This window comes from Chiloscyllium punctatum, chromosome 38 (genome assembly GCF_047496795.1).
Source record: "Chiloscyllium punctatum isolate Juve2018m chromosome 38, sChiPun1.3, whole genome shotgun sequence".
In the NCBI taxonomy this organism is placed as follows: Eukaryota; Metazoa; Chordata; class Chondrichthyes; order Orectolobiformes; family Hemiscylliidae; genus Chiloscyllium; species Chiloscyllium punctatum.
In genome coordinates, this window is record NC_092776.1 from 43,739,831 (window position 1) to 43,767,271 (window position 27,441).

The following is a 27,441-nucleotide window of genomic DNA, read 5'->3' on the forward strand; positions in this document are numbered from 1 at the left end:
AATGTCCTGGAGCTGAGATGACCGACCGCCAACAACTTCCACCATCTTCCTTTTGCCAGATATAATGCCAACCAGCAAAGAGTTTTCCAACTGAGTCCCATTGACTCTAGTTTCGCTAGAGATCCATGGCGTCATAGTTGGTGAAATGTAACCTTGATGTTTTGGACTGTCACTTCCTCTCGCCTCAGGAATTCAGCTCTTCTGTTCATGTTTGCACTAACTTGTAAGGAGAGTGGGGTGCTGGAAAAGCACAGCAGGTCAGGCAGCATCCGAGGAGTAGGAGAATCAACGTTGTGGGCAAGAGCCCTTCATTGACCCCACTCTCGACTCTGATCTCCAACATCTGAAGTCCTCACATTCTCCTGTAGTGAGGTCAGGAGCTGAATGGCCCCGGTGGAACCCAACCTACTGTCAGTGAGTGGATATTTGCTGAGTCGATTACACTTGATAGCATTTGATGGCATCCTCAATCACTTTACTGATCAGCTGGACAGGATTTCTTTTTTGCTGCTTTGTGTATGGGATATATCTGGACAATGTTGTTGCGTAGATGTCAATATTGTAGCTGTACTGGAACAACTTGGCTGGGGGTGACACCAGTTCTAAGTACTATTGCTGGACTATTGTTTGGGCCTAAACTCTTGCAGTATCCAGTGCTTATAACAGTTTCTTGGTATTATGTGGATTGAATTGGTCAAAACTGGTGTCAGATGCTGCGGACCTTTGAAGGATCATCCACTTGGCTCTTCTGGTTGAAGATTGTTATGAATGCTTCAGCCTTCTCTTTTGGATGTTTCTAATCTAATGATACTTCTTTGGATGCTGCTTTTTTAAAGAAAGGCACATGTTTGTGTCACAACACTAGGAGGAGCACTTCCTGCAAATGCTCAGATGCAATGACAGTTGCCTGTATTAAAATGAAAAGTCATTATAGAAAACCCAACATAGGGTTTTGTGGTGCAGTTGCATTAGCAGCCCAACTTCCACATTTGAGGTCTAGGTCTATTTGCTATTGACTTGCATCTGGAACAGACAGCAGGGAGTGTAATGTGGAACCAGAGAGCACTGAGAAGCTGTGGGGTGGGAGTGGGCCGAGGTTTTGGTCTGCATAATGATACAAAGCTTTATAAGAGGTTTTTGCAAGGTCTGTGAAGGTTTGTAGCTCAGGTTGAGGTTTAGGGTGTAGGTTTGCTCACTGAGCTGTAGGTTTGATATCCAGACGTTTCATTACCTGGCTAGATAACATCATCAGAGGCGACCTCCAAGTGAAGCAAAGCTGTTGTCTCCTGCTTTCTATTTGTTTGTCCTGGCTGGGGTTGGTGGTGATGTCACTTCCTGTTCATTTTCTGAGGGGTTAATAGTTGGTATCTAGATCTGTTTGTTTATGGCATTGTGGTTGGAGTGCCAGGCCTCTAGGTATATTCTGGCATGTCTTTGCTTAGCCTGTCCCAGGATAGATGTTGTCCCAGTCGAAATGGTGGGTTTTTTCATCCGTGTGTAGGGCTACAAGGGAGAGAGGGTTGTCTTTTTGTGGCTCGCTGGTGTTCGTGTATCCTGGTGGCTAACTTTCTTCCCGTTTGTCCTACGTAGTGTTTGTGGCATTTCGACTGGGACAACACGTCTATCCTGGGAAAGCTAAGCAAAGACATGCCAGAGAATACCTAGAGGCCTGGCACTCCAACCACAATGCCACAAACAAACACATAGATCTAGATGCCATCTATCAACCCCTCAGAAAACGAACAGGAAATGACATCACCACAAACCCCAGGAACCCCATCCAAGACAAACCTATAAATAGAAAGCAGGAGACAACAGCTTTAGCTTCACTTGGAGGTCGCCACTGATGATGTTACCTAGCCAGGTAATGAAACGTCTGGATATCAAACCTACAGCTCAGCGAGCAAACCCACACCCCTTTATAGGAGGTGCTGGCAGCTGCACTAGGAGAGAGTAGCAGCCAAAACCTGGAATGGTGAAGTGCATTCTCACACTGCACAAATGTTGCCTCACCAGTGGAAATATTCCAGCATTTTCTGTTCTTCCCAAGCTTTTCATCCTGTTCAGATGTGACAGGCGTTGCAGGGCTTGGAGAAATTCACAATCTTGAGATTGAATCTTCTGGAGCAAACAGTTACAGCATCTGCATGTCTGTACGGTGAATGTACGTTTTAAAATGTTTAGTCTTTTTGAAGATATTTCGCATTCTAATTATATACTATCTTTCATATTTTAAATTCCCACCAGTGAACCAAACAAAGCTGCTCGTTAATGTCTTATTGTCTTTGCAACTTTTGACCATGATGGCATTTCAAAAACCTATGTATATTTTCAAGCTTCTGAACTTTAGCTTTAGACTTCTGTGTTCCAGTCAGTTCAACTTTGCAATTATTTTGCCATTTAACTATTTGTTGTTAATGTGCTGAAAGGCTTTATAGGACAATGTCAAAATTATGACATCAAGAACAACTGAAAAGATAAGAGTTGACTCTCTTCTGGGGGGAAAATAGAAAGCCGTAAGAGTTGAGCCAACAAGCAGTTTTTAAGATTAGAATCATAGAATCCCTACAGTGACCCTTCGGCCCAACAAGTCTGCACTGATCCTCCAAAGAGTACCCCACCCAGACCCATTCCCTTACCCTATTACTCCATATTTTACCTCTGATTAATACGTCTAACCTACACAAGCCTGAACACTGCAGGCAATTTAGTATGGCTAAGAGGTGGTGACTCTCAGGTTAAACCATCATTAGTTGCCTCTGCTCTAATAAGAGAGTGAGTAACCCTATGGTCTGGTAACACTATGGTGACTTGACCTTACCGAGCCAACAAAAATATATTGTATGTGGGGATAGTCTCCAGATAGAGGATATAAGTGTAAGCTAGTCACTTTCTCTCAATAGAGAATTCAGAAGAAACCTATTTGCTCAGACCCTAATTGCTTTGTGTTGCATTTATTTTTACTGTCTATTGTTTAAATCTGGTTCTTTGCCTTCTCAAACCATCCACCAATGGGAATTGTGCCCAGACCCATCACAATGTTAAACACTTCTGTAAATCTTCTCTTAGTCTTTTATGAGGCGATGAAACCCAGTTTCTTCAATCTATTCCTGTAACCAATATGAACCATTCACGAAAATGTTTTGTGACCTCATATCCTTGCTAACTGTGGTACCTAACATTGTATATTCCAGTTGAGGCCCAAAAAATGATTTGCTATCACCTTGCACCACAACCCACATCCTAGGTGTGCATTTTAAAAATCCATTAAAATTACCCTTCTATCAATTTTATTTTCTGAATACGCCTAGCTGCTGAAAATTGTCATCAGCAAGCTGGGGTGATCCCTAAAGCCTTTAGGTTGTTGGTCAAAGTAATGCATGGCCATTTAATCATCGTTCCCTTTGTGATCCCACTAGTGACTGGACAAAATGCAGCTTTGTTCTCATTAATGAGTACTTGCTTGTCTCAGCAGTGAGCGTGAACACCCTCCATTCACTGATTTCTTTTGTCTTTGTATTTCTGTCCCTTTGTTTGTGTTTCTTTTACCTTTCCTATAACCAATCATGGCCTGTTCCAAGATTAAGTTCATTCTTCAATTCAATTTACCACCTTTGGTTCTAATCCCTTATCTAACATCAGGTGATATCTCTGTCCTAAAAGTTCCTTATTGTGCCAGAGTCTGCAACCTATCAGACCAGATCATTCCAGATTTGTAGACTCCGACAACACTGAAACAGACACTTTGGTCCAACTTGTCCATGCTGACCAATTTTCCCAAACGAAATGAGTCCGATTTACCCGTACTTAACTCCACATCCTTCTAAACCTTTCCGATTCATGTACCTGTCCAAATGTCTGTTAAATGTTATAACTGTACCTGCGTCTAACACCGCCTCTGACAGTTCGTTCCACATATGAACAACCCTCTCTGTGAAAATGTTGCCCCTCCGGTCTGTTTTCAAATCTTTCTCGTGTCAACTTCAAAACTAGAGGGCTAATTTTAAACTTCGATATCCTAGGGAAAGGACCTTTTGCTATTCACCTTGTCTATGTCCCTCATGACCTTGTAAATCTCCATGAGGAGATTTTCAAGGTCAACCTCCTACAATCTTCAACCTCCTACATTCCAGTGGAAAAAAAGTCCCAGCCTATCCTGCCTCTCTTTGTAACTCAAACCGTCCAGTCCGGTAACATCCTTAGAAATATTTTATGTACTCTCTCCAATTTAATATCTTTTGAGTGGCAGAAAGGGCCCCGATCTTCCCCTTAACTGACTGCAATCTGATTTTATGTATATGGCCCTCTTCTCCCTATTTCCCCACCAGGGAAGAGTTATTTTCTGAAACCTTGCAAATCCTTTCAAAACTTCTGTAGGGAAAACCAAAAAGAACTGTTAAGGGACATATTCTTTTAACTCGTCTGCTGTTTTGAAAAGTAATACTCTTGCTGTGTAAATTGCTTTGGTAACTCATGCATGAAGAAAACTTGCCCAAGCTTGGAAACAGCACAGATTGTACTGTAGGTGAACAGAGTGAGAAATTGCTAATATCAATTTTTCCTCTTGTGCAGTTCCTCTTGTAAACCAAAACTAAAAATGTCAGTCCCAAACTCCTCGAGCAAAAAAGAAGAAAAGGGCAAGAACATACAAGTGGTTGTACGATGCAGGTAAGAGAAACAAATATCTTGTGTTACAAACTTTGTGTGGTGAGACCTGAGTTGCAAAGGAAAGCTTGTCAAATCCTTTTTTTCCAAAAAGGTTTCCTTTTCTAGATGAAGCTAATTGTATTGAAAACTCCTGAGAAAAATATCTTGTTTTGCTACTTCAGTTACATGGTAAAGCAAACTTGTGGCTTAGTTAGCCATCTAAACATGTGTGTCCAAGATTTGACTCTTGCTTGGTTCGTGTTGAATTAGCTTCAGTTCAGTTGAGCAACAGAGGCTACAATTGGAATTTGCACTCCTGGACTGGAAGGATTAATATGCTTCTGCAATCTGGTGAACGTCCTGAAGAGTTATATGTATGTACATAATTGAAGAAGGACTGAAACTCTATGATACTCGAACTGCGAATAATCTAGAATGCTCTGTCTGTGCACTCAGTGGACACTTTGACCACAACAGAGGGAACTATGCTGCATTATATGTAGGCATCTTTCGGATGTCTACTGATAAAATTAATTAATCTGAAAATCTAAGCCCGTGCCTTTTTGGGAGATGTGAAGAGAAATCTCTGGGGAATTGGGGGTTGGTGGGAAGTGAAGATGAGAAGCCTCATGAGTGTTGTTTACGAAGCTGTGAGTGAATAGTTCCTTCCCTTTGCAATAAAACAGCAAATGTTAAGAGAAAGTTCTTTATAAATTTATCTGCCCTCAAATCTGAAAACAGCAATTAGGAAACTTAAGTTCAGGTAGGATAAAGTTGCCTACAGTCTGAAGGTCAGATTTTCACAGCAGTTTGGACACCCATGGCTCTCAAGATATCTGGTTTGTGTATATCTTTTCAGTTTTGTTGGACAACCTTTTTTTTTTGCAATTAAATACAGGATGAAATATGCAAAATGCTTCATTTCACCTGATTAATTAATATTGTTATGTGTAAAGGAGTCTTGAATTTCATTCTAATTTTATTTTTCTTCTCCAATTTTGTCCCACCATCTTGTTATCTGTTTTCTTTATTCTGGCTTGCTGATATTATCTGCCTGTCGTGAGTCTGATCTCCTTTTTAGCAAGCCTTTAGTTTCTCCAGTTAATTTCAATCATGGGAGAGGAGATGCAGGAAAATGGTATTTCAAGCCTATCTGCAAAAGAAAGGTAGACTTTCCTCAGGAAACACAACCAGGCATGCCTTTTAATGATTCTTGTATTGCTTAAGCTTTCAGACTACTTATGATTTGAAAATTCTCATTTGTTTTGCGCTCATTCCTCAGCTGAAGTTGGTAGTTACTACTTTGAGCTGAATAACTGGAGCAGAAATTCAGCTGGTGTCTCATTGGGTTTTACTTCAGTGTTCTGTTTTTTTTGCTATTTTTTGACCAAATTAGCAGTCCCCCTGTCCGAGACCTGATATTTAGGCTGTATGCCCTATGAACTGAACTACTTTTTTTAAGGTTTATACATTTCTTTCCTTTTGAAGAAAGTTAACCACTGTAAATATTAAAATGTTGTGCGGCATGTAATGTTTTCCACAGACCTTTCAGTTTAGCAGAGCGCAAGTCAAACTCCACCAGTGTGGTTGATTGTGACACTGTAAAGAAAGAAGTTAGTATACGTGCTTCCGGCCCAGGAGGTGAAAAGGCACCCAAAAAGTATACATTTGACATGGTAAGTACCTTGGTGTTTATCTCAAATACATAAAGCAACAGAATATCCATGAGTGAATGCTTAATAACGTATTTTTTAACTCCAGGTATTTGGGCCCTGTGCAAAGCAAATTGATGTATATAAGAGTGTGGTATACCCCATCCTGGATGAAGTAATCATGGGATACAATTGTACCATTTTTGCGTAAGTTGAATCATTTTTCAATACCAATAAAATGTAATCCATCTCATCTGCTTTAGATGTCACCTATGGACCACATTTATTTCCCAATTAACATGTTCATTTTTTAGTTGTTCTCCCAAGATCTCAGACAAAATGATTTTATACAAGATTTTCATGATTTGCACCACTTCCGCCCCCCCCCCCCCACCCCCAACATTGCTCAGCTATCTGTCACGTACACTCATGTTCAAAGTTTTGAAACTAGCAGTGATCTTGCTTTTTGCACATTACAGGATGTGTTCCTGAAGAATCCATAATTATGAAAGTGAGCCATAAAAATTTACTTTGTTCACTGACTAATCCTCAATCAAAAATTATCACAGATGACCTTCGCCAATGAGAATACCAGAAAACTGACCAAGGAAATCTCCTTTTCCCTTCCAAAGCTGCTACTTGCTGAGCACCAGAAAATTCCACTGTTCAATTACTTTATTTTCCTTCTGTTTTCCACTGTTGAGTAATCATTGGAAACAACACATGTAATACCCCAGCCCAATCCTGTCTTCACCAGATAATCCTTGCCAACGTTTCCCTTCCTGACATTGCAGGTTGGATACCCAGTATAACATGTCTACTGCTGTTCCAGCTGAGGTCAGCTAAGCTGGCTGAAAGCTAGGACCATTCCAGACTGTGATCTGGAGATTAATCACTGCACGTGCTCTGAATGGTTGCTCCTGCTTAACAGTTGTGACTGTTCCTAAAATAGTTGTTAAATTGTTAAATATACTGTTAAATTTGGCTTAGGTATGGACAAACTGGTACTGGAAAAACCTTTACAATGGAAGGTGAAAGATCACAAAAGGAACAGTACACCTGGGAAGAAGTAAGTGGCAGATCCCTATAACGTTTAGTTTTGAAACTTATTTCTCCTTTTTTGAGTAGTGGGCATTTGAAATTCTGTTAATACTTTTGGTAAAGCCACTATAAATTCATTCATTATTAATGAATGTCTGTGCAGTTGACTTTATTTTTCCCTGACTAGTCGTGATGATGATTAAGAGAACTTGTGAAGTCAACATGGTCATTTCGAACTGGCCTCATTTGAACAAAAGGTAGCCAATTTCTTAGCAAATAAATGAATTTAAATTTCAAACGTTTCCATGTAAATGCAAGAATAAATATATAAATTATTACAAGATAGAAAACTTGCCTTTCTATAGGGCCTTTCACTGCTAATGATGTAGGGAAATGGCAACCAAACTCTGAACACGCAAGGTCAAAGTTAGCAAGTGTGCATGGATGGTTGGTCCCTGTACCATGAAGTATATGGCAAAAGTGAAGGTCTTGGAATGAGTAAATTGCCTTTTGACAATGTCCTGTGCTGTATTTGTGTGCTCAACTCTTAATTTACTGGGCAAGGGGAGAGGTCTTGGGTAATGATCATTGATTGCTTGTTTTGTTAATGAGGTTTCATTAATCCTATGTTCAAAATTACTTCTGCGTGCTAATTGAGTTCAAGGCATGGTGGTATGAAGTTAAGGGGTCAAATATCTGCCCATTTGAAGATTTGCTGCTTGAGTTTGCCTTTAGCAGTGAAAGAAATTGTAACTTGAAAACTGGCCTTTCATGGTGAACCTGTGTGTGTTGTTGACATGGTCAGATTGGATGATCTATTTGGGTCTTTCTGATTTTTTTTATTCCAGAAAATTAAGTCTGTTGATCCATAGGAAAACTATTTTGATCGCGATCTTGTGGATAAACTATTAAAATAAAGAGCTGTTGAATGAATGGTGCTGTTATTTGCTCTACTGGGTCACCGACCACAGCTGCCTGATTTCCTTGATCACTTTTTTTTATAAATAAATAAATCTGTAATTAATTGAAATAAGATTTGTTGGATTATTTTGGTGAAGGGTTTCCAACATTATAAACAGTTTTTATACATCAGAAGTACTCCATTTGCTTTAGAGTATATTCTGAGGTACTGAAAGGTGTTAGGTAAATTTTTTTAAAAAGTATGTAAACAGTATCTTTTATTAATCCCTTTGACATTAATTGATTTTTTTTTTACAATATTTTTGCTCTCTATAGGATCCCTTGGCTGGAATTATTCCACGCACACTGCATCAGATTTTTGAGAGGCTGGCATCACAAGGTGCTGAGTTCTCCGTGAAAGTTTCTTTGTTGGAAATTTATAATGAGGAGCTGTTTGACCTATTGAGCCCCATATCAGATGTTAGTGAGAGGCTGCAGATGTTTGATGATCCACGGAATAAGGTAGAGATTTTAGTAATTAAATTGTGCAATCATTGCCAAATTCGCAACAATATAATGCTTTAAGTAGATTGCTCTTCTCTCTAGAATGTAGGTCTCGCTGAAATTTTTCATTTTTCTGTGTGTCGCTCTCTCCTTGTGATATTTTAGAGGGGAGTTATTATTAAAGGACTTGAAGAAATTTCTGTCCATAACAAAGATGAAGTTTATCAAATTCTGGAGAGAGGAGCAGCAAAGAGAACAACTGCAGCAACTCTGATGAATGCGTACTCAAGGTATGGCTGTTTGAGTCTTTTCTGAACTTCATAGGAATAAATTTTGCACAAAGGTCTTATGCTGCTGGATGGATCTTGCAATAGAAATAACTTTGCCAATTTTCTAACATTATACAACTGGACATGTTTCAGAAATTTTATTAATTTCAAATTTTGTTGGCTTTTCCTGTGTTACTGAATTTTGAGGTTTGGATATTTGGAAAGCATTCAGTGCCCAGGCTGAAAGCTATACCAAGAATATCTTAATATTATCTTGCACAACATACTGCTACAACAGCCAAATTGAATAAGCAAAGGTCATGTATTCCAGAGTGCTGCTAAGGCAATAAGTAGTTGCAAACTTCCTTTAACTTTTGGTTTACCAACTTTATTTCAGTCGTTCCCACTCCGTTTTTTCTATTACAATCCATATGAAGGAGACGACACTTGATGGGGAGGAACTAGTAAAGATTGGCAAGTTGAATTTGGTGAGTCTCATTTTAAGCAATTTGTCTTTAAGGCTTGTGTATTTCCGATGTTGGTGATGGTGGCACAGCCTCTAACTTGAATATGCAGGCTTCAAATAAACACCAATTTGTGAAATTGCTTTGCTTTGTTAAAATAAAAAGCTCATCAAGGTTTTGGTGAAGGTATTATCCCATGGCTGCCATATGGTAGGCATGTTTTTTCCCCACATACATTCCATTTGCAAAATAAGTCATCAAGTGTGATCCAAGTCAGTGTTTGTTAATAGAGTTCCAGTTGGAATGCCATGCTTCTAGGAATTCTCACACGTGTCTGTTTGGCTTGTCCTAGGATGGATGTATTGTCCCAGTCGAAGTAATGTCCTTCCTCATCCGTATGTAAGGATACTAGTGAGAGAGGGTCATGTCTTTTTGTGGCTAGTTGATGTTCGTGTATCCTAGCCACAGAAAGACATGACCTACTCTCACTGGTATTCTTATGGATGAGGAAGGACACCACTTCAACTGGGACAACACATCCATCCTTGGGCAAGCCAAAAAGACATGTGTGAGAATTCCTAGAAGCGTGGCATTCCATCTGGAACTCTATCAACAAACACATTGACTTGGATCGCATTCAGACCCCTGAGAAAAAGAACAGGAAATGACATCACCAGCCAAAGAAACCCAAGCATATAAATAGATAGCAGGAATCATCAGCAGTGCTTTGTCTGGAGGCTGACTGAAGATGTTACCTGATGTAACGTCTGAAATGAACCTTCCAGCTCAGTGAGCAAACCTACATCTAGAATAGATACCTTTTTAAAAATGCAGCTAGAATAATGACCTTGGCACACGTATCATTGTTATCAGGCACATTGAATGTGCACCTGCAAGTACAGGTCCCAGCTTCTATCACTGATCTCTTTGCCAAGTCTCCTTCTGCTCTTTGGTGTCCAGTGGCGCACCACAATTCTGCAAAAGCCTCATGTTAGTAAGTACGTAATGGACAGAATTCCGAATTGAGATTAACATCTGATGGCCTTGATGCAACTGTATTTAGTGTAACATCCCTTCAGGACTGAAGGGTTTAATTATTTCTCTGATCAAGTAATCTGATGCTTATTGTTGAAGCTTGAATGATAAATGATAGCTCTGGTGGGGTACACGAAAGTGAATTAAAATTGGGGACAAACTTCAGGAAAAAAATGTGTTGAACATGATATTTTGACTTCTTTTTGAGGCTACATTACAGTTGTAATGATTTAAAATCAATTGCAGAAACTTTTAGCAAAAGAAAAATTAATTTTATCCCATTAAACACTGCTTTGTTCAGTTCAGAAACAACATTTAGACCAAATTGTAAGTATAATTCTATGAAGTATAAGCCAACAAGCCAAATCATCGGGCAAGATATTCCTCAATGGACGCGTAACGCTGCAATATGCCATAAATTGTGCTCAGCCCAATTTGAAAAGGCAAAACTGTTTTTAGTCTGTAGTGAGCAAAGTTTTGACTGGATCCAATTATTTCTTGATTCTGCAAAGGTGGATCTTGCTGGAAGTGAGAATATTGGCCGATCTGGAGCTGTTGATAAAAGGGCTCGAGAGGCTGGCAACATCAACCAGTCATTGCTTACTCTTGGCAGAGTAATTACAGCTCTGGTGGAGAGAGCCCCTCATGTGCCATACAGGTAAAAACCAAATCACAATTCAATAACTATTAACTGTCAATGGAACTTCTCCAGGAGCTGCTTGTAAATCTAATGGGGATTTCTTGAGAGCAAGCCTTCTGGTGAGTGATCTTTGTAATGAGCAGGGAGTGTGATGCTGGAGAAGCACAGCACTTCCGGCAGCATCCAAGCAGCAGTTCCAGCCGTAAGCCCTTCATCAGGAATGAGGCCAGGAATTGTAATTTGATTACATTGACTGTGGTTTATGTAACCTGAACCTAGAGTACTGCAGTAATGTGCATTTGCTCTAAACATTTGGAAATAATGTCTTTGCTCTACAGAGGTTAATGAGATCCTATTTTCATATTTGTGACGAAATGTTGCATTGTTCTGTGACTGAACTTTTAATCATTTGAGTGTATTATTGTACAATGGATGTAACTTAAATATTTCAATGAAAAGTGAAAATGGATCAGAGACAAACTGTATAGATTCAGCTTGTTGAAAATACAGGCCTCCTGTTAGAAATGTTTTTTTAATTGGTCATTTGCAGTGTTTACAATACAGAATGGAGGCGGAAATAGGTTGCACAATTCGAGTTTTCTCAAATGGCTGTTTGTTTCTTCTGTATATTTTCAGGGAATCAAAACTAACTAGGATCCTCCAGGACTCTCTGGGTGGACGGACTAAAACGTCCATCATTGCCACCATTTCCCCAGCTTCTGTGAATTTTGAAGTTAGTATAACCTACTTTTGTTGCAATGATAATGACAATGATTCCACGTAATGTAGGTTTTAATATTGTTCTTGTGTGCTGTTTGCCTCTGAAGTAGTTTTCTAATCAATTCATGGACATGTTATCTGCCCATAATGTATGTTTAACTGGAACTGATAAGTTTGCATATAATTGACTAATCCAGTCCAAATGTCCCTAAATGATAGGAAACGGTCAGCACTCTGGAGTATGCCTACCGAGCAAAGAACATTTTGAATAAACCTGAAGTCAACCAGAAACTCACCAAGAGGGCCCTGATTAAGGTATTCCGCATGCAGCATCTCACTAATGCAGTCTTATTGATTTACTCAAGGTAGCGACATACAAGAGTAGGCATGCGGGATTTCCCTAAAGCCATCAATTCAATGAGATTCTTATAATACTGGTTGAAAGGTAATGCCAGAATCTCCATTGTTTGGTACTAAAAATTCTAATTTCGGGGTAACTATAATCTGACAAAACTCTTAAAGTGAAAGTTGGCAAGCCTTTCTCCCTGTAATAGAGTTGATGGCATTTCATGTCACAGTCAACCTCCTGGGATGAGTACTGACCTCGTCACTAACTCTGAAATTTGAATAACTGCAGAATTCTATAACAAGCTGCACAAGTGCAGAGCAGAGTGACAAACCTGACTGGTCATGTATCTGATCAGTGATTTTTATATGCACATGAATGGCATCTCTTCAAAGATACGGCATTAAAATACATTCATTGGCTTTTGCTTGTTTTTTTCCTGCAGTCTTTTTAAAATGCAATGCCCACAATCATTCTCTTTTGTGCTGTCAACTGCTCTTTTGTTTTTTGAAGAGTTGTAAATGATTGAGTGCATCTGGTATAATTATATAATTGTGCGTTGCTTTTCAGGAGTACACTGAAGAGATTGAAAGACTGAAGCGGGATCTTGCTGCAGCACGTGAGAAAAATGGAGTGTACATGTCTGCAGAAAACTATGAGTGAGTATATCATCTGTAAAACAGGTGCTGGGGCTCTGAAAAGCCATGGAAACGATACAAAACATCTCAGCTTTGACTTTTGGAATCTGGTATAATTTCAAATTGATGCACTGTCGGGTAATTTTTGCAAAATGAAATTCCAAGTGCAGAGTCTCATTTAATACTAATGTCGGATGGAGGTTTGCATTGCAATGTGCAATGGTTTCATCCCCCTTTTTAGTTGGATTGCCACATGCCATTATTTTCTTGCAAATAGTAGGTACTAAAGTATAAGTTTGGCATCGTTACTGACTCTACATATTGTACTGAATAATGCGTTAGAACTGATCTGATGCTATCACTTTATCTTCAATGTGTAGATGTGGATAAATTCTTAATGTGTAACCGCAGCCATGGGGCTCGCTGCACTGTTACTGACAATATTGTAATTGGCCAGAGCAAGTTACATTTCAAGTAAGGTGGTATCACCATCAGTTTGCTCAGTCTTGTACAAGATTTAAAATGTCGAGGTCGATCGCATCCTCTTCTGGATGGAACTGAATTGTTCAAACTGATCTTCTTCAGTATTTGGGAAATGATCAATAGCATCCTGGAAAGAGATTGCCATTGTGATACTCTGTTTAAATATTTGATAGGGAACAGATGCTCTATATTCTGGAGCCATGATCTACTAACATATTTGATTTCTTCTTAGACTTATGCAAAGTAAGGTGGCTGCTCAGGAAGAGTTAATTACTGACTATGTGGAAAAGATTGCTGTCATGGAGGAGGAGCTGAAACAAGTAAGGAAACCCTATACAATACTCTGGTCATAACCAGCTCCTATAAGGATGCAAGTTGTAAAGTAGCTAAACATATCCAGAGCAGCATCACTTAAAGTTAGATATCGAGTCACAAATGGAGGTATCACTTCATAACCAGAAGACTGAACAAAAGTGTATTTGAAGGAGAATGCACAGGTTTGTGGAGGGAATTCCACAATGTGGGGTCAAGGCAGTTGAAAGGCTGTCTACTGTTGTTAGAACAATTGATATCAGAAATATCAAATACCAGAATTGGAGGAGATCAGAAATCTTGAACTCTTGGGGTAAAAACAATAACTGCAGATGCCGGAAACCAAATACTGGATTAGTGGTGCTGGAAGAGCACAGCAGTTCAGGCAGCATCCAACGAGCAGCGAAACCGACGTTTCGGGCAAAAGCCCTTCATCAGGAATGATGAAGGGCTTTTGCCCGAAACGTCGATTTCGCTGCTCGTTGGATGCTGCCTGAACTGCTGTGCTCTTCCAGCACCACTAATCCAATCTTGAACTCTTGTCTGGCTTGGATAGGGCTACACAGATAACAATGAGTAAGACTAGTGGGATTTGAAAACCGGGGTGAATATCTTATAATTTGAAGATTTTTGCCCAGAGCAGACTGTTGTTGGGTAAGTGGAATCAAATGTGACTCAGCAGGCAGTGGAGTTTTGAAAGACTGCCATTATAATGGGGCAGACCTTGAAAAGGTTAAATAATCAAGAATAGAGTAACCAAGGTATGAATGATGGCTTCAACTGCAGCTCAGTTGAGGCGTTGTCCGTCAAATAACCTTATTAATGTGGGAATGAACAATGAAGGATGATGGGTTCAGATGTAAGCTCCAGGTATCCAACCATTTGTATGTCGTTCAGGCAGTTACTAGGAAGAAGGATGAGAACAGTTCGACAAAAGACAGTGACTTAGATCTTCCAAATATTTAGCTGCAGTAAGTTTCTTCAATACCAGGTGTTAAACAAATAGTTTGTCAAGCCATAGAGAGACTGAGAAAGATGGTGAGACAGCTAGTTCTATTAGCATATGTGCGGAAACCTTTTTCTGAATGAATATTGATGGGCAGCAAGGGGATGGGAAATATAATGGAGTTGAACACAGATCACTGGAATGCAGGGCTCTTTTCAAAAAAAAAAAAAGTTGAATTGACATCTTCAAAATATTGTAACCCTTTGCATACGTTAAAGGTTCACACAGCCTGTTTAAAGTGGGTGGTTGGTTAGGATAGGGAACTCAACAACATCATGAACTTGCAAAGCTGCATTTTCCTCTTTCGGTTCCCAGAGCCTGTACCCTGCAATTCCTTCCCTAAAACACTCCACTTCTTTTTTTTTTGTTAAAGAATCTCTTTAAATCCTGGCCCTTAACCAAGCTTTTAGTCCCTTCTCCTATAATCTCCTTAAGAGGCTTGGTGATGTCAATGGTTGAGACTGTTTCTGGGAAGCACCAAGATATTTTGCTAAGTTAAGGACACAATATGCCATAAAATATAGGAGTAGGGCATTTGGCCCGTTGAGTCTGCTCTGCTATTCAAACATAACTAATGTTTCTGAACAAGCTCACTTGTTGTCTGATATGTCCAAATTATGTTTGGGGAGTCGACCCTGTTGCTGTTATTCACAAGTGAGAGATGTTCAATCATTCCCTGATCTCAAACCTGTCTTTGTCTGTGGGTTACATAGAACATAGAACAGTACAGCACAACAGGCCCTTCAGCCCACGATGTTGTGCCAACCACTGATCCTCATGTATGTACCCTCAAATTTCTGTGACCATATGCATGTCCAGTAGTCTCTTAAATGTCCCCAATGACCTTGCTTCCACAACTGCTGCTGGCAATGCATTCCATGCTCTCTCAACTGTGTAAGGAACCCCGCCTCTGACATCCCCTCTATACACTCCTCCAACCAGCTTTAAAACTATGACCCCTCATGTTTGTTGTTTCTGCCCTGGGAAATAGTCTCTGGCTATCGACTCTATCTATGCCCCTCATTATCTTGTATCCCTCAATTAAGTCCCCCTCTCCTCCTCCTTTTCTCCAATGAATAAAGTCCGAGCTCAGTCAACCTCTCTTCATAAGATAAGCCCTTCAGTCCAGGCAGCATCTTGGTAAACCTCCTCTGAACCCTCTCCAAAGCATCCACATCTTTCCTATAATAGGGCGACCAGAACTGGACGCAGTATTCCAAGTGTGGTCTAACTAAAGTTTTATAGAGCTGCAACAAGATCTCACGACTCTTAAACTCAATCCCCCTGTTAATGAAAGCCAAAACGCCATATGCTTTCTTAACAACCCTGTCCACTTGGGTGGCCATTTTAAGGGATCTATGTACCTGCACACCAAGATCCCTCTGTTCCTCCACACTGCCAAGAATCTTATCCTTAATCCTGTACTCAGCTTTCAAATTTGACCTTCCAAAATGCATCACCTCGCATTTATCCAGGTTGAACTCCATCTGCCACCCCTCAGCCCATCTCTGCATCCTTCAATGTCCCACTGCAGCCCTCTACACTGTCAACGACACCTCCAACTCTTGTGTCGTCTGCAAACTTGCTGACCCATCCTTCAATCCAGGTCATTAATAAAAATTACAAATAGTAGAGGCCCAAGGACAGAGCCCTGTGGAACACCACTCACCACAGACTTCCACGCAGAATATTTTCCTTCGACTATCTTCTGTCTTCTGTTGGCCAGCCAATTCTGTATCCAGACAGCTATGTTCCCCTGTATCCCATTCCTCTTGACCTTCTGAATAAGCCTACCATGGGGAATCTTATCAAATGCCTTGCTGAAGTCAATATACACCACATCCACAGTTCGACCCTCATCAACTTTTCTAGTCATATCCTCAAAGAACTCGATAAGGTTTGTGAGGCATGACCTGCCCCTCACAAAGCCGTGTTGACTGCATTTAATCAAGTCATGCACTTCCAGATGGTCATAAATCCTATCCCTCGGAATCCTTTCGAACACCTTGCAGACGACAGATGTGAGACTTACTGGTCTGTAATTGCCGGGGATTTCCCTATTTCCTTTCTTGGAGAGGAATTGCATTTGCCTCTCTCCAGTCCTCAGGTAAGACTCCAGTGGAGAACGTGGATGCATAGATCTTCGCAAGTGGCGAAGAAATTGCATTTCTCGTTTCCCAGAGCAGCCGAGGACAAATCTGGTCCGGGCCTGGCGGCTTGTCAATCTTCATGTTTAACAAAATTTTCAGCACATCAGCTTCCTCTATCTCTATCCATTTCAGCATGCACACCTGCTCTTCAAAGGTTTCATTCACTACAAAGTTTGTTTCTTTTGTAAAGGCAGAAACAAAAAACTCATTTAGGGCTTCCCCTACCTCCTCAGACTCAACACACGAATTCCCTATGCTATCCCTGAAAGGACCTACTCTCTCTTTGACCATTCTCTTATTCCTCACATAAGTGTAAAATGCCTTTGTGTTCTCCCTAATCCGTTCTGCCAAGCCTTTCTCATGCCCCTTCCTGGCTCTCCTCAGACCAATTTTGAGCTCCTTACTCACCTGCCTGTAATTCTCTCGTGCTGAGCTTGACCCTAGCTTCCTCCACCTTATGTAAGCTACCTTTTTCATTTTGCCGAGAAGCTCCTCCGCTCTCGTCATTCAAGGTTCCTTTATCTTACCACTTGCCTGTGTCAGGGACATTTATTCACCACTTGCAACAACTGTTCCTTAAACAGTCTCCACATGTCTATAGTGCCTTTACCATGGAACAATTGCTCCCAATCCATGCTTCTTAACTCGTGTCTAATTGCATCATAGTTTACTCTTCCCCAATTAAATATCCTCCCATTTTGTCTAATCCTCTCCTTCTCCATAGCTATGTAGAATGTGAGGCAGTTGTGGTCACTATCACCAAACTGCTCTCCCACCACAAGATCTGATACCTGCCCCAGCTCGTTTCCGAGCACCAAGTCCCGAGTTGCCTCTCCCCTCGTTGGCCTGTCAACGTACTGAGTTAGGAAACCCTCCTGAATACACCTTACAAAAACGGCTCCATTCAAATCTTCTGCTCCAAGGAGGTTCCAATCAATATTGGGAAAGTTAGTCACCCATTACAACAGCCCTACTACGTCCACACCTTTTTCCAAAATCTGCCAACCTACGCTTTCTTCCATCTCCCTGCTGCTATTGGGGGGCCTGTAGTAAACCCCTAACTAGGTGATTGCTCCCTTGCTGTTCCTAATTTCCACCCATACTGACTCAGTAGGCAGATCTTCCTCGACAATGGAAGCTTCTGTAGCTGTGATACCCTGAAGTCACTGATTAGGTTCCCTGAAGTCACTGACTGTAATTTAGTGGAGAAAGCACACAGTATTGTGAAGTACAACTGGAACCTGCAGTGGTTGTAAAAAAGGAACTGCACAAACATCATATAGTTGTGTGGCTAAAGTGATTGATCAGTGATCAAGAAAGAATCCTAGTCAGGATCCACGCTCTTACTTCATTAAGTAGGCTTGTGTAACATTTGCGAAATTACACTTCAGGCCTTATTTGTTTAAAAGAAAAATAGCATCAATCACTAGGATTTTATAATATAATTCTTTATCATGTGACATATAAAAGGCTGGGTATTGAACTATTTACATCTATGCCTGTCTAATTTAGGATTTATCTGACCATTTAACTACTGTGCAATTTCTTAATACAATTGTAGTTTTCTTTTAACTATTTGTTTCATTTCTAGATCAATGAGCTATTTATGGAAAACAAGAAGGAGCTTGAACACTGTGCATCTGAACTGCACCAGCGAGAGCAAGTACTTCAAGAGACTCAGCAAGACTTGGAGTTGACCAAAATAAAACTCTCTGAGGAAGAATTTATGTGTGATGCTCATGCCCACAGTGAAGAAAAGCTCTACAATACAGCCAATGAGGTAGGAGGCGGCTTGGTCTCCTCCTGCAATGTTATGACCAGCTTCTGCCGTAAGAGATTCTGTGGTCATAGTGAGCTCACCTCATTACAGAACGTTTGAAGGCTCCATGATGCTAGGTGGTTTTGGGGTGTCTTATTCCCTTGAATTGCTCTTTTCACAAACAACTGTGCTCTGTAATGTAATCGTGTTTAGAAACCTGCAACTTGCTAGACATAACCTTGGTTTGAAATAGGTCACTTCTGATTTATTTTTGAATTTTGTTTTGTAAAGTTAACTTCCTCCATTGCTGCTTGAACCTGTATTTCAACTCCACCCACTTACAATTTTATTTGACTGTCAGCAAAACATTTTTGGGTTGAGCTACTTTTGCTCAACAGTGACTTTAAGTCTATTTATGCAGATGTAACTTAAATTTCAATGCTTTTCCAAAAGAAAAGTGACCAAGATAGATATGCACAGGTTGAAATGTACCTTGCAGTTGTTGCAGAAAGCAGCATGTGTAACATTTCAAAATCTGTTAGCCATTCTTTTTCATTTTGAGAAATGTCATGAACTCCAAGACACCCAGTAGGCAGGCTGGATGGCTGACTATATCAAATGTGAGAATTTCAAAAATATAGTCATAGAGATGTACAGCACGGAAACAGACCCTTCAGTCCAACCCGTTCATGCCGACCAGATGTCCCAACCCAATCTAGCCCCACCCTGCCAACACCCGGCCCATATCCCTCCAAACCCTTCCTATTCATAGACCCACCCAAATGCCTTTTTAAATGTTGCAATTGTACCAGCCTCCACCACTTCCTCTGGCAGCTCATTCCATACACGTACCACCCTCTGTGTGGGAACAAGACCAGACTGCTAATGTTATGACAAAAATAGAAATGAGTGAAACACTGCAGATTAAGCAGGATTTCTGACTAGCGAAACTATTGGAATGTCCAATTTCTTCTGACCTTTTATCAGAAGCCTATTCACCATTTTCCTCTATGGTCCCAGATTTAAAAGCACAGAGTGATCACCTCCTGCTGCTACTGATGACAATCATTTTAGTATCAAGGAAGTAAAGGTGGTATTTTATTTGAGTATATCTTCCCAGATGTCATGTCTGCTCTATGCCAGTTAACAATCTGTTTTCAACTTCACATCCAGCAATAAAGTTCTATCTTTAGACGTTTTGTATAGTATGTCCATGGCATCAGAAATGAGCTTCCGTTTTAAAGCCTGTATAGAGCAGAGGTGGGTGGCTTTCTTGAATGCATCAGAGAATTGTGCAACGCATGATATACTATTCTCTCTGTATTTAAGTTAACTCTACTGATTTAGTGTCTGAGCAATGTGACCTGTCAATGTATTTTCAGTCTGCATTTCAGAGATAGGAAACACATGTTTCAGCATGTGATGCAGACTAGTAACTGCTGTGTCAGTCTGAATATTGAGCTGAGATCAGTATTTGTTTCATAGCAGTCTTAAAATACATGGCAACCATTGTCTGTCAGCCTGACAAAATGCATTTTGTTTACAAAATTGTGCAACTTGCAGATTGGTATTAAAATCCTTTTGGTGGATTTCCATTAACCAGTTATTTGAGGAATTCACACTCCAAAGCACTTTGTCCCCACCCCAACCTTTTTTAAACACACATTTAGATCTTGGGCCACCTGTCATAATGTCTGCCTACTAGATGCTTCCATATCTAATTATTGTTTATTGCGGATGAAGCTCTGTGGGATGAGGTGATGTTGAAGGTGCTGCATAAAGCTGTGTATATGCTGGATGTGCCACCACCAGTATATTGCAAAGGGTCTTCATTTAGAGACAAATTCCTAAAGCAGCGACCAGTCCCCCTCATACTGCCAGAAATTCTGAAGAAATAGCTTCAAGTGGTCGCTCTGTGAATTTGAGGATTCTGGGTGGCCTGACAAAATATTAGAATCCCTACAGTATGGAAACAGCCAATTGAGTCCACACCGACCCTTAGTGTCTCACCCTGACCAACCCTATCCCTGTAATCCTGTGTTTCCTATGGCTAGCCCACCTGACATGTCCATCTTTGGACTGGGAGCAACTGGAGGAAACTGACGCAGCCACTGGGACAATGTGTCAGACAATCCTCGCAAGGTGGAATCTTGTCTCTATGAGGCAGCAATACTGACCACTGAGCTGCCCTGTTGCTGCACATATGGGATCAACAACATTGCCAGGATGTACTTTACAGCACCAGGGGCTCTTCTCCCAATAGAAAGCTGTGACCTTATTTTAAAATGTGATATGGAACATTTTGGAGTTAGGAGTTCCCTTTTCTCCTCCCCTGTCCCAGGTTGTGACTCCAGGCTGCCATCCCTTCGCACTTCCACCATGGTACCTGTGGCAGAATCTTTCCTGGAGTCAGGAAGCTGAGGAGAGGTCGGACTGCTACTCTGCCTGCTTTTATCCCTCACCCTGTCACCACCACATTATCATGGTACCTAACATACAGCAATGACCTCAGCCCTTCAATATAGCCTTCCATCTCCATAAAGGGCCCCGTGCAGTCTGACTGTGCAGCAAAAGTTATCTGAACCCCCTTTGGTCTAGAGAGGCCATGATGCACAGGGACCGTTGGAGAAATGCTGCGCATGCACTCCTGCTGACATCATGCATAGAATGCAGTGACGTCAGCACGAGCAAAGGTGCTCCTCATATGTGAGGGCCTGCTGACACTTACCGGCTCATCTGCGCAAGTACGGGGACCGTGGTGTGTTCTGGATAATCACTTGGATCTCATAATAGCAAGTTATTTTGTTGATGTCAAATTCACATACACCATGAGGCTTTCTCCACTATCCCTCCATCCCCTCCCCAACTTATTTTAATTGCGTTCTTGTTTGTAAAGTCTTGCTTGTTTGTTTCAGTTGTTGCAAACGGTTGAAGACAGCACAAAGGATGTGTCAGGCCTCCATGCTAAGCTTGACCGCAAAAAGGATGTTGAATTTCATAACTGCAAGGTGCAGGATGTCTTCATGAGGCAGATGAATGACCTTTTCGCTGAAATGCAAAAGAAAACTGATGAAACTCGTGCGAAACAACAGGGAATGCTTGATTTCTATACCAAGTCAATTGGTAAATTTCTAGATTATTTCTCTTTTCCACTTTTTTGGAAGCAAGGCTGCAAATTTGTTTGAACATGTATGGAATGAATGGCTGATTTCACGATGACTGAAGATCAAATCATTTATCCTACCTTTCAGTAACTTCAGTTTAAAATAGTTGACTTAAGAGTAAATTCCTAGCTTTCCCTCTTCTCTTCCTTCCCTCTTCTCCCACCTCCAAACTTTTCTGTTTAAAATAGGCCCTCCAAATCTATTGAGGTAAATTGCATACTGACTGTGCTATCATTTTGGTAATCTCACGTTTCCACCCTAAACTTAACCATGTATTGCAACAGGTCTCTTCAATGCAGGGGAAAATTATTTTCATACTGGTATGAAAATCTCCAAAGATGCTGCTCAGTCAGTCACAGTGGGCACAATCCCACTAGAAGGAAGTCAATGAAGTAATGAGGCATGTAATATTTGGGTGTGCCTCCAGTGCAGTCACATGGTGTAACTGTTATGGTTTCTTGCTGATTTAGAGATTGATCTTAGCTGGATCTTCAATTTAAAATTTCATGTTAAGAAGGAATCAAGCTTTACAGTGCTCTGCTTAGAACCCTGCTTTGAGTACTGTGTTCAGTTCAGATTACCATGACCCAAATTATTATTGAACCTGGTGATGAGAAAATTTGCCAGTCCTCTAAGTTTGATCTCTTGTGATGGAGATCTGAGTTTTCAGACAATTGTGAAAAATCTTGTCCTCTCTAGCTGACACTTGAGGAGGTTCCATACGGTTGTGATGAGTTTTAAGTTAAATTACAACTTGGAACTTAGTTTAAATACATGCCCTGGAGTCTTAACTTAAAACAACAGGAAAACTTAGTACGTTTCACTTACAGCAGTGCATGAAATGGAAATTTGGCAGAATAGATGTGTTTTTTTTTAACAAATTACAGGTTTTGGTTGAAGTGTGAATCCCAGTGCATATTTTCCCTACTTTTGCACTAGTGTCAGATGCTGTAATTGTAGAATCAAATATGATCCATTACAGCCCAATACTCTGATAACCTTGTTCATGAGCCAAATCAAATTTATATCCACCCTGTATCTGCACAAGCCTCTTTAGTAAACCAACATTGAAGGCAGTGAATTAACTGTGTAGCTGAAGGGTTGAATTTATTATTAGTATTTCCAAAGGGTGCACATGTCAGCCACTAACTGGAGAAATCAACTCCTCTATAGGTGTCTGAGGCCCTCTAGTGGAGGGTTTTTGCCACTGCCTCATTACACTGAGGCTGTAGTCCATGGAAATGTTCAAAAAGCTAAAACTGATTTTAAAATGGTAAGAAATAGGAACAGGCACAGATTATTCGGTCCCTCAAGCCTGCTCTGCCATTCAATAGGATCATGGCTGATCTGATGTTCCTCACATCCACATTCCTGTGCTTTTCCTATAACCCTTGATGTCCCCCTACTGACCAAGAACCTATCTACCTCAGCTTTAATTTTACACAAGGATGTTGTCCCTACAGCTCTGTCTGGGAAGGTGTTCCAAAGGCACGTGGCCTCAGAGGAAATTCCTTCTTCCCTCAGCCTTAAATTGGCACCCCTGTATTCTGAGACTATGCCCTCTGATCCAGGACACTCTCTCCCATGAGGGGAAATATCCTCTCAACAGATAACCTGTCAAGCCCGTTAAGATTCCTATATGTTTCAAATGAGATCATTCCTCATTCTTCAGTCCAGTGAGTTGAGGACCAACCAGTTTTAATCTTTGCTCATAAGACAGTCCCTCCATATTGGAAATCATCCTAGTGAACCTTCTCCAAACTGCCTCCAATGAAATGATATCCTTAAATACGGGAATTAAAACTGCTCACAGTACTCCCAATGTGGTCTCATCACTGCCTTGTACAACTGCAGTTAGACTTCCCTATGCTCGTACTTCTCCACCCCCTGGGAATAATTACCAAATTCCATCAGCTTTCCTGATCACCTGCTGCACAGGTGTGCTAACTTTGTTTCACTTCTGGATATTTTCTATGTTTAATAGTCTGTTCTTTCGTTCTTCCTTTCAAAAATGAGCAATTCACATTTCACTGCACTTTATATTCCATTTGTCAACTTTTTGCCTATTAGCCAATCAATGTCTCTCTAAGTTGTTTGTATCCCTCTGGCAACTAGTTATTTTTGTCATCTGCAAGTTTGGCTAAAAGACTGGAATGGATAAGTAGTTGTCCATTAGCCACTTCAATTTCTTGAATAAGTTTTTTTTTTAAACTTCCAGGTGAACTCCTGAGTGCAAATGCCTCTGCATTTAGTTCTATTGCATCTGCAGTGGGCACTTCTTTTGCATCGGTCAAGGAAGTAGTTTCTTCTGGGGTATCGCAAAGTCTTCAGGAATTGCTTAAACAGGAAACTATGAGTCAGCAGTCACTGAACACAATCCAGAAGGCCCTGGTAAGCTCAGATGCATGGGGAAGGAGGGAAAACAAGTGTTTTGTCATGATTAATCCATTGTGCAGGTAAAGGGTCTTTTCTCTATCCATCAGTTTCATATGTCCCACAGCACCTTCTACATTTTGTATCTTGTAACAATTTTCCTTTCCTCTCCGTCCTCATTTCTGTTAAGGTTTCACATGGAAGCTGTGAGAAGTGCAAAGTTTAGTAGATTGTTTTCAGGGCTTTCTCTGTAATTTTAGTAAAATGAAGGAACAAAGATAATCACATGACCTGTTCTGCATTCTGTCTACCAGCAAGCCGGAGAAATTTAATTTTGCTTATTTTAAGGTACAGCATGTTCGTTCCTGTAAATAATGACCCAAGCAGCTGACTGTTGGTGTCCAGGTTCTGAGAGTTAGGAATGTCATGTTTTGCTGATCATTAAACTTTAACCTGTCTAAGTGCAAGTCAGCATGATAGGTTTTAAAAAGCAACTAGTTAGCATGTCTATTCAAGATCTACGTGATTGACATCATCGTTGAAATGGGCTTTGAGAGAGGGAGAGAACGAGGGTCCATGGGAAGCTTTAATAGGATCAGGTTGCAGGTTTTCCTAAAAGACCCTTGCAATCCATCAGACATGGTCGGTCTGCAAGAATCAAAGACTATAGGCAGCAAGTTTGTGTTGTTTGCTTCATAGGATGGCGGGGGGTGTGGTGGTGGTGCCTGTGCACAGATTAAAAGGTGTTTGTGAGGGATTAAGGAAGCTGGAAGATTTGCTAGATTTAGGCTAGAGGGAGAGATTTCAAATGAGTCAACCCTGGGGAAAGTCAGTCGTGGGGTAAGTAGCAGTTTCTGGCCAGAAAAAGCACTGAGCATGACTTTGAATTTGTACCAAGTAAGTGTGGTGCATACTGTAAATGCAGTGTGGTTTATTACTTTGGAAGGGCAATGTTGGATTTTTAAATGTTACATGGGGTTCTTTTCTGTCCTTGAGTATTGATTGCCTTCTCATGATGTTAAGTCCATTTGGCATAAAGTTTTTTAAAATGTGACATTTTGACATGTGATCCTCTAATTAATGGAAGCTTAAAATTATTTTGTTTTGTGCAGTCTTTAGAGTTCACTTGAAAACAAAGGTCCAGATCAGTTGCTGCTGGACACTCTACTTTCCTCAAGTGTACTTGTATATGAGCTGTGCTCAAATTGCCAGGCCTTTAGAGCACAGTAAACCATTCACATGTGATTCCAGCTTTGATATTTAGGTTGTGATCAGGAACTCGTGCTCTAGACAGTTTACCTCTCCCAGTGTTCAGTTCAAGACAATCTTGTGAGCATTAGTCTTTTCTACGTGCAAACTCAGAGGGTGACAATTTTCAGTGCCCTTTCTGTAGATCTCTACATTACATTTAATAAAGTAACACCAGCGATTTTCTTTCACTAATGTAACCTGTTGATAGTTGCAGGGAATTTGCAATGTCTGACTTGTATACTAAGTTTTGAGAAGATTTGTATGTTACTCAGGTTTTAAATCTTGGCTTTCCAGACTTGTAGTTTTTGACTCCAGTCAAGCTGGCTGGGATTGCCTGGTTTAGTGAGGTGCGCTGTCATTAAGGTTGGGCACAAAGTTGCAATTTGCTTTTCTCCTGAATCGCAAATTACCTTTTGCACAAACAGCATTGTAAGTGTGGGCATCTATTAATTTCTATAAACTGAAAATTCATATTATTCGCCAACACTGAATACATTTTAAATTATTGATGTTGCCTTATTTTTGGCAGGGATTAGCACTCATTTTGTTCATCTCAGCAGAAACCCTTACTACATTTTCTATAAAATGGGCGATGGGAGCAAGAGCTCAAGTTTGAATCTTGCATTATCGGCTGAAATGGTGGTCTCCTGTAACGTGAAAGTTTGTTTCCAGATGTATTTGTGTTAACAAAGAGCAAACACCCTGCCAAAGGTCCAGTGGAGTCCTGTGCATTGTACATATTGTTGTCTGATGTTTGATTAAACAGTATTAGTTAACCAGCCTGTATAGGTGGGTCATCTGAAGAGGAGCCTTCTAGATTCTTTTGTCAAGCAGTTAACTGTCATTTCAAAACCCATTTTGGATGTAAGTGGGGCAAGCAACTTAAGAGGTGCTGTGAAATTTGCTCTTATAGTTCAGGGAAAAATTCTGTGTTAAAGATTTTCATGTCTTTGCTTTTTGTTTTCAGGAGGAACATAAAATGGAAATGGAAAAAGTGCTTAAGAAGAATTTACAGCCCATTGTCATCTCTGTAGTGGAACTGAACAATTGTCTTAAGCTGAATTTTCAGACCTATTCTGGGATAGCTGAGAAGGTTACTCACATTTTCTGTCTAGTTGCATAAGTTTTCAAATGCATGCTGTCCCAAGATCTCTAACTAGTATATTAAACGTTATAATTTTTGGAATTAATTTGCCAAATACTCAGTTCCTGTAGATCTTCCTGAACTTTGACTAACCGATAATTGTGCAACAGAAAACCCTTGATTTTAAGGAGACAGAATAAGGTTGAAAGCAATTTTATTTGAAGTAAACGAGCAAGTAGGAAACATTTGTTTACATTTTAACAGATTTTCTGATTAACACAAAATGTAACAATACTGAAGGGTAGTCTTGCAACTAATTAAAACCTGTGCTCTGATGTTGTTGTTTAACTTGCCAGACATTGAGTATTATGGGAATGTTTTGAATTGTTTCAGCTGGAAGCCATGAAAACAGATACTGACACCTTCTTCGGACAACACAGCACGATGCTTTGTGAAATGCAAGAAACCACTTGCAATGCCCTGGGCAACATTCAAAATGAGAATGAAAACCTCCATCAAATGGTGCAAAAGTCGCAGCAAGAGCAGATAGAGGTTCTGTGAAACTTAATTGATTCTGAAAATATTTTGCTGCTGCTTTTTTTTCCAATATATATTAATTGGATTATTCAACTCTTTGTAACTAGGGTATTTCAAAAGTCATCTCAAATCTACAGAGTCAGCTTGGTCAATTAGCCCAGCAAATTCAGCAGAGCCACAATAATATTCTAACACAAAATGGAAATATGCATCAGTCATTGACTCTGCTTCAAAATGATGTGCAGCTGTAAGTAACCAGATTTGCTGTTTGGTTATCAATTAAATATGCTGAAATGTACAAATTACTATCCTTTTGATTCTTGCATGTTTACTGAGGTTTTGATGCCTGCAATATAACTTTACATTGCACCAAAAGTCATACAATTTTTTTTTGCAAACTCAGGCTTTGCTGTTTGTTTTTAAGATAGAAAGCCGTTTTGTATGGCTATCATTTTCAATTTTTCCT

General features: G+C 40.3%; 1 protein-coding gene across 2 annotated transcripts in view; it reads left to right on the forward strand.

Moving 5' to 3' along the window:
- kif11 (kinesin family member 11) overlaps positions 1–27,441 on the forward strand; it is a 40,249-nt gene that overhangs the window by 3,585 nt on the left and 9,223 nt on the right. Inside the window, exons 2-20 of one of the 2 annotated variants that reach the window (XM_072557732.1) lie at positions 1,591–1,864; positions 4,573–4,668; positions 6,191–6,323; positions 6,409–6,506; positions 7,290–7,368; positions 8,577–8,762; positions 8,910–9,034; positions 9,411–9,501; positions 11,025–11,170; positions 11,789–11,885; positions 12,092–12,187; positions 12,789–12,877; positions 13,572–13,659; positions 18,399–18,587; positions 21,482–21,689; positions 23,949–24,121; positions 26,322–26,447; positions 26,832–26,990; positions 27,083–27,222. In XM_072557732.1, the coding sequence (XP_072413833.1) occupies positions 4,598–4,668; positions 6,191–6,323; positions 6,409–6,506; positions 7,290–7,368; positions 8,577–8,762; positions 8,910–9,034; positions 9,411–9,501; positions 11,025–11,170; positions 11,789–11,885; positions 12,092–12,187; positions 12,789–12,877; positions 13,572–13,659; positions 18,399–18,587; positions 21,482–21,689; positions 23,949–24,121; positions 26,322–26,447; positions 26,832–26,990; positions 27,083–27,222 (2,294 nt within the window). In that variant the 5' untranslated portion in view covers positions 1,591–1,864; positions 4,573–4,597. The remainder of the gene's footprint in view (positions 1–1,590; positions 1,865–4,572; positions 4,669–6,190; positions 6,324–6,408; positions 6,507–7,289; positions 7,369–8,576; positions 8,763–8,909; positions 9,035–9,410; positions 9,502–11,024; positions 11,171–11,788; positions 11,886–12,091; positions 12,188–12,788; positions 12,878–13,571; positions 13,660–18,398; positions 18,588–21,481; positions 21,690–23,948; positions 24,122–26,321; positions 26,448–26,831; positions 26,991–27,082; positions 27,223–27,441) is intronic. The other variant, XM_072557731.1, reaches the window with a different exon arrangement.